Genomic DNA, 13,539 nt, shown 5'->3' with positions numbered 1-13,539 from the left:
AGTCTGACCAATTTAAAAACAGCATGAGTTTAACATCTAGCTATCTTCTTAATTTTTCAGCATGTACTGCCTGACAGAAAAACATTCGCCAAAGATTTGGACAAGGCATATGCTGTCATGGAGAAGGAGCTGAAGAAAATACTCGAAGCCCAGCAGTATGTGTCAACAACAGCAGACATATGGAGTGCCAACAACAAAAGTTTTATGGGGGTCACCATGCACTGGATTGATGCAGATACCTTGGCACGAAAGAAGGCTGCAATAGCTTGTAAAAGATTTAGGGGTAGACACACATATGATGCAATTGCAACAGAGCTAGAAGACATTTTTTCTCAGTATGGACTGACATACAATAAAGTGACTGCATGTGTGACGGACAATGGGAGCAACTTTGTTAAAGCCTTCAAGGAGCATCAGCAGCTTCAAGTGGAGTTGGAGGAGGAGGGGGAGGAGGAGGAGGGTGATGGTGAGGTGGAGTTCACAGACCTTCATAGTGTGCTTACTGCCGATGATGCGCAGCATGGACAATGTGTACTGCCTCCCCACCATAGATGTGCAGCCCATACACTTAATCTAATTGCAAACAATGAGGTTGTTAAGTGGCTGGTATCTAATCCAGAATCAAGGGCTGTGTATCGTAGTGCTACAGCTAAATGTTCAGCAATGTGGACAAAGGCCAGCCGCTCCACCATCGCATCAGAGTGCCTGGAAGAGGTCAGTGAAAGAAAGTTGATTGTCCCCACAACAACGCGGTGGAACTCATTCTATAACGCCTATGCTCGTGTCATAGAAATGCCCCTCACTGACATAAATAGCCTATGCACACAGCTTCAGATTAAATGTATGAATGACAGGGAATACCAATTTCTCAAGGAATATTGTTACATTATGAAGCCTTTCACAGTTGCATTGGACATCCTACAGGGTGAGGACACTTGCTTTTTTGGGACACTTCAACCAACACTCGAAGTTTTGATGGCCAAAACCTTGGTAATGACACAGGGCCTATCGCAAATGACCACTGGGCTGCCTGAAGTTATTGTGGGAGCAATCAAAACTCGATTTGCTGCGACGATTGATTCCAAGGATGCACTTCTGGCTGCTGTTTCGCTGCCAAAGTTCAAGCTGCGCTGGGTAAAAGAAGAATCCAGAAGAGACCACATCAAGCTCCTCCTCACAACGGAGTGCCGCTCCCTTACAACAGAAGAGCCTACAGCCCTGATGCCTGATACCCCTCAACCTGCTGCTGCTGCCTCCAGCGAGGATGACTTTTTTTCTTTTGAAGTACAGCCCAGTGCCACAGCTGATGCGCCCATGTCAGTGGAAACAGAGGTAATGTCTTATCTCAGTTCTGCCCCTGTGATGGAAAGCCTGCACATGTTTCCAAGGATTAAACAAATTGCACTCCGCTATAACACCCCAACACCATCCAGTGCACCAGTAGAAAGACTTTTCAGTCTTGGGAATCTTGTGCTCACCCCAAAACGCAACCGTCTTGGTGATGGACGCTTTCAGCGCCTTCTCCTGATGCGCTTCAACAGATATTTCAGTCAAGAGGGTGGTGGAATAGGCTAGTCCCCCCCACTACACCCTAGAACCAGAAGTAGGCTATGTCCAGGCCATAACTGCCTTTATAGTTCTGTTTACTTTACCAGCCTTCTAGGCTGCATGCTACCTCTGTTATATAGGCCATTTGACAGGAACAGGTTTCTGTGAAGAATTCATTTTTTATTTTCAATTTTATGTTTATTTATTTATCCAGTCTTACATTTTTTGTGAAGTTGGGAGTGAAATGACTGATTTGTATTTCATATTTGCCAAATAGGCCCATGCACTTTATTTTATTTTCAGTATTCTTGAAGTACCGTATGTGCTTTAGCTAGAGTTCTAGCTATAAGTGATTGAAATTTTACCAGCCTTTCTGTGGTAGCCTACGTTGTAGCCATTTTTTTGGCAAATTTCCTGGCTTCTCTGGCCTGTGTTTTATTGATTAGCCGTTGTAGTCTATGTTTAGATTACATGTTAATGTTTGTTGGACTCATAAAACAGAAGTTGTGTCCATTCAGTGCATGGCATCTTTGTGCTGTAAGCTTGAATTAAAAGAGAATAAAACAATATAAACTAAAAGAAAAAGAGATTGTGTGTTTGTCATATTATAAGGCTATAGGCTATGTTATAGTGGGCTCTAACTCTATTTTGTTTCATATGAATAGGCCAGGACTTTAAATATTTGCAGCATCTCCATCATAACTTACAGACTTTGATCATTTGTCTGCTTATATGATTCTAACTGTCATTGTTACTCATTGTATTGTGCCATGAGCCTTTACTGTGCCTATTATATTAAGTTATTAGTAGCTTTAGGGGCCTACACAGTCATTATGTTACATCATCCTCCACTGAATGTAAATAATCAGCTATAACAATCTGCAGTTTAGCATTTTTAAATGCTTAGTCATATATTTCTGTGGCTATTTTGTTGAAAGTAACTCAAAAGTAATACACAAGTAGTGTAACGCATTACAATTCAGAGATAGTAATATTGTAATGTAACTAATTACTTTCAAATGACAGTAACTAGTAATATATAATGTATTATATTTTGGATGTAACTTGCCCAACACTGATGACTATGGACCGGAATAACGGAGCTTTCACGAAAACGAATACTGATTACCTCTGCCACCTAAAGTTCCTATAACTAATCTATGCAGAATTAGTCTTTGCGACAATAGGTTCTGCTTACCTTATTTTATTGGGCCCGTGGCAGGGAAGATCAGATCCTCGTGTTCGATCGGCTCGGTCAGCCCAGGTCCGCCTTTCCTTGGATAAATCACGTCAGGGTCACCAAATTGTTGTGGATTTTGGTCCAGGAAAGGCCGCCGAGACAGGATCGCTTTTAACTCACTTTATTTGGTTAAGGTTTTTGGTCTATTGTCTATCGTCTATGAAACAAAAGGAGAGGGATCGTAAATAACACGCGCGGAGCGTCTCAGAGTTTAGCATGCAGGAAGATACGCCGCTGAGAGATTCTGGCTCTGCAAAGGCGGAGTCTGAGTTTATGTATCCCAGGTGTGTCCGTTGCTGCCCCTAGTGTAAATGTTTTGTAACTTTGTCAAATGTGTTCAGTGCTGCCCTCAGGCGATTAGGAGGGGAAATTACCTCTAAACTATGCTTGGTGCTACTAGATGGCTAAGTGAGAGTATTACAATAAAAATGAATCGCTAGGGAATATTACAATTAAAAAATGTCACAGTACATTAAACATATACCGGTATATCTATTGGCCACATCTCTTTTAATATCTAACATTATAAAATGAATCATGTCAGGAAGTTGCATCAACAACATTTCAGAAAAAGTGAATAAAGGAAGAGGAAGCAGCACTCACTCAACACGGCGCAATTAAATCCGCGGAGGATTATGAGGAGCAGAGCGGCCTGAAGGAAACATGAAGGCTGCGGTCACTTTCCTCTTTTTACTGAGTGGTAAGGATTCGCTCAGTGTCAGTTTATACCCACCTTGATTCTGCCAACTTCAGCTTTTTTTGTTGTTGTTGTTGTTGCTGTACATCATCGAGTGGTTGTTATAACGGAGAACACGTTTGCTTTTTGATAGGTTGTTGCATAGCTTGGACGGAGGGCCTGACCGTGAAAGGACGGGTCGGGGAAACAGTCAGAATCAATTGCACTCACATCAATGCACATAGCAACATCAAATACTTCTGTAAGGGAGAATGTAATGACGAGGACGTTCTCATACGTAGTAGGCCTAAGACCAAAGGATCGGATAGGTATTCTATCGAAGACAAGGGAGACATATTCATCACAACTATTAGGGATCTGCGCCTGGAAGACGCTGGGACTTATTGGTGTGGGATAGAAAGGTTAGGTCCTGACGCATATGTGGAAGTGCATCTCAAGGTAACCAATGGTGAGAGGATCCCTTTTCTATGTATTTCCTCTATCAGAGGACATGTGATTAGATGTGAGGCATTGATAAGAACCACATCCACCCACTGGTTTACTTCCTCTTTTGTTTGTCGGAAAGCGGAATCAGACTTCAAACTTTTTACTTATAGTTTATAGGTTCAATTATATAATAAAGTTGTATCTAATCAAATCTAATTAGTACTCGGATTGTTAACCACATCTAACATAATTCCATTTAACGACCTGCTTCTTTCTTTCAAACTTTATCAAAGTGGTGAAGAGCAATGTTCATGATGTCAAAGAAGCTATTACAAAAGGGTTTAAACCAACAGGTAAATATAGGAAGCATAATTACCAGGTTTTGTATTGGCACTGTGCGGTATAGTCAATGCAATATTTATTTTGTTCTTACTTTCTTTAGCGCGGCCAACAGACTTCATAAATGAAAGCTCACGAGAAGAAAACATTTCTGGTAATCTGTCTCATAAGTGTGTGTGTGTGTGTGTGTGTGTGTGTGTGTGCGTGTGTGCGCGCGTGTGTTGTTGTTTTGGGAACACAATCACATTTATCGGAAACCGCTATCAGACTTTAAACCACGTGACCAAATCAAGCCTCTAGGTTTGATGAGATGGTAGTTGCCTGCTTGATTTTGCTATTCCATTTGACGACCTGCTTCTTCCGTTCAAATCTAATGTGTGTCTTCATGTATTGATTCACAGTAGGCCTATGCATTTTTAACCTCCAGCAACTTCTAGGTTACCTCTTCTTTTTCAGGGTCACAGGGTTCTTGGATCCTGACGGTTGCGATGTGTATGGTGGCGTTGCTATTTGTCTGCCTTTTCACCTTCTTGCTGTGGCTGAACGTTAGGAACATGAGGAATACCGCCAGGCACCGGCACCGCACACAGGAGGTGGGGCAATGCACGTTGTAAACATCATCATCGCCCGTTACCTTGAGAAGGGCATAATACTCGTGGCCCTGTGAGACCGTGACATCTCTGTGTTGTTGTCTTTTTTCTTTGTCTAGAGTAATCGAGAGAAAGAAAACGATTATGAGACGATTGTTGGACCTCCTCGGCTGGAGTCCAAGTGCGTACGTTCCGGTTGTACGAAAAGATGCCCACTGCCACCAGGGCTAAACATTGTACCCCCCAAGCCGCGCCATCCGACGGTCAGCGCCTGCATTACCATAGACCTCAATGAACACGCCGATGTGGCTGATTCTGGTCTGACTTGTCACTACCAAAGCCTGAACCTCAACCTGAACGAGGAGAGTTTATATCACACAGTGCTTTAAAAGAGTTACAATTCTTTATTTCTTGTAAAATCGGCATGTCATGAATGATGTAGGCCTCTGGAATGGAAGGCTTATTCTTTTTTCTGGACACTTTTTCTGACTTATTCACAGATGTTATCTTTTTTGAACCAGAGTAATCACCACGAAAGTGGATTGATCCAAATAATGACCCTGGGTTATAATAAAGAAAGTTAGGCCTACTGGGTACTAGGGCTGGGCTACGATTTCAATATTTTTTTGAAGTGTGAACAAAATTGTATATTGCACCAGCCTTTTTTACGTGCAGGCCTAGCCCTAATCACTTGTAGAATAAAGCGCTCATAACCTCACCGAGTTTCCTCCTCATCCTCATCCTCATCGTCGTCCGCTTATCCGGGGTCGGGTCGCGGGGGCAGCAGCTCAAGCAGGGGGCCCCAGACTTCCCTTTCCCGGGCCACATTGACCAGCTCTGACGGGGGGATCCCGAGGCGTTCCCAGGCCAGTGTTGAGATATAATCTCTCCACCTAGTCCTGGGTCTTCCCCGGGGTCTCCTCCCCACTGGTCGTGCCTGGAACACCTCCCAAGGGAGGCGTCCAGTGGGCATCCTTACCAGATGCCCGAACCACCTCAACTGACTCCTTTCTAAGCAAAGGAGCAGCGGCTCTAATCCGAGTTCCTCCCGGATGACTGAACTTCTCACCCTATCCCTAAGGGAGAAGCCAGCCACCCTCCTGAGAAAACTCATCTCGGCCGCTTGTATCCGCGATCTCGTCCTTTCGGTCATCACCCACCCCTCATGACCATAGGTGAGGGTAGGAACGAAGATCGACCGGTAGATCGAGAGCTTTGCCTTGCGGCTCAGCTCTCTTTTCGTCACAACAGTGCGGTAAAGCGAAAGCAATACCGCCCCCGCTGCTCCGATTCTCCGGCCAATCTCACGCTCCATCGTACCCTCACTCGCGAACAAGACCCCGAGGTACTTAAACTCCTTCACTTGGGCTAAGGACTCATTTCCTACCCGGAGTGGGCAATCCACTGGTTTCCTGCTAAGAGTCATGGCCTCAGATTTAGTGGTGCTGATCCTCATCCCAGCCGCTTCACACTCGGCCACCAGCCGATCCAGTGAGTGCTGAAGGTCACAGGCCGATGATGCCATCAGGACCACATCATCTGCAAAGAGCAGTGATGCGATCCTCAGATCACCGAACTGCAACCCCTCCCCACCACGACTACGCCTCGATATCCTGTCCATGAATATCACAAACAGGATTGGTGACAAGGCGCAGCACTGGCGGAGGCCAACACCCACCAGGAACGGAACTGACTGGCTGCCGAGAACGCAGACACAGCTCTCGCTTTGGGAGTACAGAGATTGGATGGCCCTGAGGAGTGAACCCCTTACCCCGTACTCCCGCAGCACCTCCCACAGTTTCTCCCGGGGGACCCGGTCATATGCCTTCTCCAAATCTACAAAACACATGTAGACCGGATGGGCATACTCCCAGGCCCCCTCCAGGATCCTTGCGAGAGTGAAGAGCTGATCCGTAGTTCCACGTCCAGGGCGGAAACCGCATTGTTCCTCTTCAATCTGAGGTTCGACAATCGGCCGAACCCTCCTTTCCAGCACCTTAGAGTAGACTTTCCCAGGGAGGCTGAGAAGTGTGATACCCCGGTAATTAGCACACACTCTCCGGTCCCCCTTTTTGAACAGGGGAACCACCACCCCGGTTTGCCACTCCTTTGGCACTGTACCAGACTCCCACGCAATGTTGAATAGGCGTGTCAGCCAGCTTTTAGCATTTCTGGCTGGATCTCATCAATCCCTGGGGCTTTGCCACTGCGGAGATGTTTAACTACCTCAGTGACTTCCACCAGGGAAATTGACGATGAACCACCATCAACCTCGAGCTCTGCCTCCATCATAGAGGACGTGTTAGTCGGATTCAGGAGTTCCTCAAAGTGTTCCTTCCAACGTTCGACTACCTCCTCAGTCGAGGTCAACAGAGTCCCACCCTTACTGTACACAGCTTGGATGTTTCCCCGTTTCCCCCTTCTGAGGTGTCGGATGGTCTTCCAGAAACACTTTGGTGCCGACCGAAAGTCCTTCTCCATGTCCTCTCCGAACTTCTCCCACACCCGCTGCTTAGCCTCCGACACGGCAGCGGCTGCAGCCCTTCGAGCCCGCCGGTACCCTGCAACTGCGTCAGGAGTCCTCCGGGATAACATACCCCGGAAGGCCTCCTTCTTCAGTCGGACGGCTTCCCTGACCACCGGTGTCCACCACGGTGTCCGAGGGTTACCGCCCCTTGAGGAACCTAAGACCCTGAGGCCAAAGCTCACCACTGCAGCTTCAGCAATGGAGGCTTTGAACACCGCCCACTCTGGCTCAATGCCCCCAACCTCCACAGGGATGCTAGAAAAGCTCCGCCGGAGGTGTGAGTTGAGTTTGTTTCTATTAATTAGATGTAGGCCTACATTAAACATATACCGGTATATCTATTGGCCACATCTCTTTTAATATCTAACATTATAAAATGAACCATGTCAGGAAGTTGCATCAACAACATTTCACAAAAAGTGAATATAAAACAGCTCGGAATGTTTAGTGCGACAAGAAAGGAGAAGCCAACCAAGCGAAGAGGAAGCAGCACTCACTCAACACGGCGCCATTAAATCCGCGGAGGGTTATGAGGAGCAGAGCGGCCTGAAGGAAAGATGAAGGCTGCGGTCACTTTCCTCTTTTTACTGAATGGTAAGGTTCGCTCAGTGTCCGTTTATACCCACCTTGATTCTGCCATCTTCAGCTTCTTCTTTTTTGTTGTTGTTGTTGTTGTTGTTGTTGTTGCTGTGTACATCATCGAGTGGTTGTTATAACGGAGAACACGTTTGCTTTTTGATAGGTTGTTGCATAGCTTGGACGGAGCGCCTGACCGTGGAAGGACGGGTCGGGGAAACAGTCAGAATCAAATGCACTCACATCAATGCACGTAGCAACATCAAATACTTCTGTAAGGGACAATGTAATGACAAGGACGTTCTCATACGTAGTAGGCCTAAGACCAAAGGATCGGATAGGTATTCTATCGAAGACAAGGGAAACACATTCATCACAACTATTAGGGATCTGCGCCTGGAAGACGCTGGGACTTATTGGTGTGGGATAGAAAGGTTCGCTTGCGACACATATGTGGAAGTGTATCTCAAGGTAATCAATGGTGAGAGGATCCCTTTTCTATGTATTACCGGTATTTACCGTTTTTTTGTTTTGTTTTCTGGTTTGACAGCTCAGCATACTTCCTATATCAGAGGACATTAGTTCCCCTTTTGTTTGTCGGAAAGCGGAATCAGACTTCAAACTTTTGACTTATAGTTTGTAGGTTAAATTATATAATAAAGTTGTATCTAATCAAATCTAATTAGTACTCGGTTTGTTAACCACATCTAACATAATTCCATTTAACGACCTGCTTCTTCCTTTCAAACTTTATCAAAGTGGTGAAGAGCAATGTTCATGATGTCAAAGAAGATATTACAAAAGGGTTTAAACCAACAGGTAAATATAGGAAGCATAATTACCAGGTTTTGCATTGGCACTGTGCGGTATACTCAATGCAATATTTATTTTGTTCTTACTTTCTTTAGCGCGGCCAACAGACTTCATAAATGAAAGCTCACGAGGAGAAAGCATTTCTGGTAATCTGTCTCATAAGTGTGTGTGTGTGTGTGTGTGTGTGTGTGTGTGTGTGTGTGTGTGTGTGTGTGTGTGTGTGTGTGTGTGTGTGTGTGTGTGTGTGTGTGTGTGTGTGTGTGTGTGTGTGTGTGTGTGTGTTGCGGGTTTTGGAGCACATTCACATTGATCAGAAACAGCTATCAGACATTAAACCGCGTGACCAAACCAAGCCTCTAGGTTTGATGAAATAGTAGTTGCCTGCTTGTTTACCATTTCACAACCTGCTTATTCCATTCTAACCATCTTTATTAAAGTTGTGAAGAGTGATGTTCATGCTGTCAAAGAGACAATTACAACAGAGTTTAAACCAACAGGTAAATATAGGAAGTATAATAAACAGGATATGGCACTGTGAGGTAGAGTCAATGGAATCTTTCTGTCTTTTGTTATTTCTTATTTTAGTACACCCAACAGACGAAAATGAAAGCTCACCAGGAGGAAGCATGGCTGGTGATCTGCCTTGTAAGTGTGTGTGTGTGTGTGTGTGTGTGTGTGTGTGTGTGTGTGTGTGTGTGTGTGTGTGTGTGTGTGTGTGTGTGTGTGTGTGTGTGTGTGTGTGTGTGTGTGTGTGTGTGTGTGTGTGTGTGTGCGTGTGTGCGTGCGTGTGTTTGCGTGTATGTGTGTGAGAATGAATAAATTAATTTAAAAAGTAATTTATACTCAACAGATCAGGTGACATATATAGGAGCAGCCCTTGGCGTTGCTGTTCTGGTGCTGGCCCTGGTTCTTCTGATCTTCTGCAGGATAAAACGCAGAAGAGCCGCGTTTGCTTCGGGTATGACCGAAATAGACCCACCTCCAGGTTTCCTCCACAATGAACCAACGGAAACAATCACTGTCAAGCCATTTACTACACTAATACATATATATATATACTGGGTCTTGTCATTTCTTTATTTGCAGACAAAAACCAAAGCACCAATGAATATCTAGGAGACCCGAGGAGGAACGGCCCCCTTCCCACCTCATTGACCAATCCGCACCCTGATAGCGCTATTTACTCCAATGTCAGTGGGTTTCCAAAGCCTCAGGACCAACCAGATCAGAGCCTGTCGGCCCCCTCCAGTCCAGAGCAGCCAGGTGTCTTCTACTCCACTGTGAACTACAACAATGATTCCAATGTGGATCTCATTAGGAGCTCAGACTCTGTCATGTATTCTACCGTTAAAATTACTCAGTAAGGGCCTGGATGATCGGAATTAAGAGTGATTCTGCTTTCGGAAAATACTATTAATAGTGATAGTATACTACTATTAAAAGTTTTATTTATTTCGTATAGTGGGATAATAATCAAAATATGCTATCTATTTTCTATTTTTATATTCTTCCAATTGTCATTCGTCATGGTCTTTAGTCATTAAAATTCTTATGTGACTGGAACTTTCTTCTGTGAATGTGGGAAACTGAAATGAACACATACAAAAATGTGCATGCAGGCAAACAAGCACACACACACACACACAACCGCACAGATGTGAAAATATGCAAACATTTGAATAAATCCAATGCATCGGTAATCATAGAAAGGTATTGCCTTTCTATGATTGCTGATTTGCTCTCTGCATTTACAAACTTCAGTAACACTTAACAGAGAAGATAATTACATCTTACAAGAGGGTTTTTCATGCAGATAAATGTATTTAACATGAGATGACAAGTCTAGTCCTATATTAAAGTCCTCCAGGATAATGAGCAAGGACTGGTATAGCTGAAATAAAAAAAATAAAAAATTAAGCTCGATGAAACAAACAAAATGTGTACCTAACTCACCAGTTTGACCCATGTTTCAAAATGTTATCCTCGTCACCGCTAGAGAGAACCATATAGTAGAATTTGCTATGGTCCAGCGTAAAGGCAGCGTCTTTCATGATTCTTATATATTGGCCACTAGAGAGCAGTGCTTCATGCCAAATGAACTAAATAATAAATCACACGAAATATCTGTCATGTTTGAAAAGGACCTGTGTATAAATAATTAATAAACCCATTATTGTAAGAATAATAATTCAATACAACGAGTAGGCCTATGTATCTTGCGTCAGATAGTAATTGTTGCAAACCATTGATTCCTAATTAATCTACCAACACTTCTAATTTTAAAACATTTAAATGTAATGATGGGGGGAGAGAGAGAGAGAGAGAGAGAGAGAGAGAGAGAGAGAGAGAGAGAGAGAGAGAGAGAGAGATAGAGATAGAGAGAGAGAGAGAGAAGGAAGGAAGAGGAAGTGAAAGTGGGGGAGCATGATAAATACTATATTTTGCTTATTAGGGCTAAGAACAATCCGCTTTACAAAGCTAACATATACGGGTGAAGACCATGGACTTCAAATGGCAATTATTGCTCAAACTTTTCCTGTCCTTAATATCGGGTAGGCCATGCTTAATCATTCATAAGGTCATGGTAGACTCTGGCTCTATTAATAGTTAGTAATATATTAGCGTTTGGGTAGGGTTGGAGTTTGTATTAGGTTAAGGTGTCAGTATAGTACAGGTTTTATCCTACCAGAATTTCAAATAATTGCAATTTATTTTAATAATTCTTAATATTTCTTTATTAGCAATTTAAAACAGATGCTATGCTCTAACCTTTTTGGATTTACCTTGCAGGTTATTGTTGCAAGCCATCAGCGGGTATGGATCTCAGAGGACCTGTTGTATCTAATCTATCTAATTTCAAATCTTTATCTTAATCGAATCTAAGATAATTTGAGTTTAATCAAATTGTATCTAATATATCTAAATATTCCACTAAATCTGAATAATCGAATCGAATCTAATCTTGTTGTCAGACTGGGATCGCATTGCACCCAAGGAAATGGTTTCTGGTGATGCTGCCAAGTCAGTTAAACTAGCGTGTCCTTACCCAGAGAGCCATTCCGAAAACAACACGTTTTCGGAATGGCAGAGTCTCTGTAAAGGGCAGAGTCCATACAATTGCCAGGTGGTGATCAATTCAACGCAAACCGGTAACAGCGTTGAAGAGCGCAGGTTTTCCATACGGGTCAATGAGAGATATAAGAGGTTCACCGTGACCGTCATGGATCTGAAAGGAGAGGACTCTGGGACATACTGGTGTCTCTCTGACCGAGGACAGCCACCAGCAAACTATACCAAAATCCACTTGACAGGTGAGAAGGAAATGATCGAGTCATGTTTTCCAGACATAATTACTCTCCCTAACTTTATCACTTCTGAAGGTGATATCGCGGCTACACAATTCACGCCTTTGCGTGCCTGTGAATCTAGGCTTTTACTGTAGGCTATAATTCACTTTTGACTGGATGGTCACTTATTGCCAGAGGGATATTTCCGGTTGTGTAAAATTGTGTGTGTGTGTGTGTGTGTGTGTGTGTGTGTGTGTGTGTGTGTGTGTGTGTGTGTGTGTGTGTGTGTGTGTGTGTGTGCGCGCGCGCGCGCGCGTGCGTGCGTGTGCGTGTGCGTGTGCGTGTGCGTGTGTGTGTGTGTGTGTGTGTGATATGTGAAAGTGAAACCCTCTATCAAGGCCGCTTCCCCGAGAACGCCACCTGGTTTGACTTCTGAATACCCCGCCAGACACCAGTCAACACCAACAGTCGCTCCTCTCCCAACAAAGAACGGTAATCTGAACACGACTATTATTCAATAAGAAATAAAGAAAGACAAATAAATATAAATATAAATCGATGTTGCTTATATTTTAACGAGTTGGGCAGTTATATATATTATGCATATGTAGGCCTATTATATTGTGTGTGTCTCTAAACTGCAGGAAGCTCACTAAGTGCAGTTGTGTCTGGGATCCTGAGTGTGTTGCTGCTCGGCTGTCTTCTCTTATCATTCATGATGTACAGACACAGACAGAGAGAGGCACAAGGTCAGAGTTACTTAGTTTTGCATTCAATCCAGAATGCAGCGTTATCATTCCTAATAATATCCTACAATTGATTCATCATTAAATGTGGGTGCTAACGTGCTATTAATGTTTTACAGCGGGAACAGGGCAAACGACACCGTATATTGGAAACAGAAAGGTATGTGACAATCCAAATAGAGCAGGGTTTAAGAAGGCATTTGCGCGTTTCAGATTGTCAACATACGATCCTCTCTCTTCCTCAGATCGAGCGCCCTCCAGCGTCAGATTTGGGGGATGATTTAGTTTTGGATTATTCCACTCGGACTTTCCCTACGTTAGAGACCGACTCCGCCCACTACGCCAGTGTGAGGCACCCCGTTTCTGCTCCATCTGCACCTCGTCCACCTTCTTCATTCTGCATCTATTCAGCTGTCAATGTCATCCAAAGTGATAGGTCTAGGCCGCCGCCTACCTAAGGGTTGTGGGTACAGAAGTCAACCCCCAACAACAGAAAAACCGTTCTCTACTGTCAACATTAAAGGACTAAGTGCTCAGCTGGTGCAGTTATTTGACGCCTATTTGACGCTGTATACAGTCTACAAACACATATATATCATTACATAATGAACGCTATACTTTTTTTCCCCTCTATAACTTTAATTGTAGTCATCGTCGTGTATAATATAAAGCAAATAAATACATGTTTCGCTCCCATTCAATAGTCAAAGCGTTCGCCTAGATAGACATTTTACCTGACCAATGAGCGCA

The 13,539-nt window shown here is 43.8% G+C and overlaps 2 protein-coding genes across 4 annotated transcripts; both read left to right on the top strand.

Moving 5' to 3' along the window:
- The first annotated feature begins 6,611 nt into the window (after positions 1-6,611).
- LOC311340119 (uncharacterized protein) lies at positions 6,612-10,290 on the top strand. Of its 3 annotated transcripts, none has more exons than XM_084464985.1 (8): positions 6,612-7,961; positions 8,110-8,424; positions 8,703-8,762; positions 8,852-8,902; positions 9,194-9,253; positions 9,342-9,401; positions 9,607-9,714; positions 9,843-10,290. In XM_084464985.1, the coding sequence occupies exons 1-8, from the start codon at positions 7,925-7,927 to the stop codon at positions 10,118-10,120; spliced, it is 969 nt and encodes a 322-aa protein (XP_084321111.1). In that variant the 5' UTR covers positions 6,612-7,924; the 3' UTR covers positions 10,121-10,290. The 3 variants fall into 3 exon arrangements, with proteins under 3 accessions (XP_084321111.1, XP_084321110.1, XP_084321109.1); XM_084464984.1 differs by lacking the exon at positions 9,194-9,253 and having other exon boundaries at positions 6,620-7,642; positions 7,758-7,961; XM_084464983.1 differs by lacking the exon at positions 9,194-9,253 and having other exon boundaries at positions 6,620-7,961.
- A 487-nt stretch (positions 10,291-10,777) lies between these two features.
- On the top strand, positions 10,778-13,477 carry LOC311341079 (CMRF35-like molecule 2; the record flags this gene model as incomplete). The annotated part of the gene is made up of 7 exons (XM_084465989.1): positions 10,778-10,787; positions 11,547-11,570; positions 11,729-12,067; positions 12,425-12,535; positions 12,688-12,792; positions 12,909-12,949; positions 13,035-13,477. 7 exons carry the CDS (start codon positions 10,778-10,780, stop codon positions 13,245-13,247), a joined length of 843 nt encoding a protein of 280 aa, XP_084322115.1. The 3' UTR covers positions 13,248-13,477.
- Between the last annotated feature and the right edge of the window lie 62 nt (positions 13,478-13,539).

Source organism: Micromesistius poutassou, assembly GCF_964030765.1.
Source record: "Micromesistius poutassou genome assembly, chromosome: 3".
Lineage (NCBI taxonomy): Eukaryota > Metazoa > Chordata > Actinopteri > Gadiformes > Gadidae > Micromesistius > Micromesistius poutassou.
The sequence above is the reverse complement of the archived record's forward strand: the minus strand, read 5'-3'. Positions and strand labels throughout refer to the sequence as shown.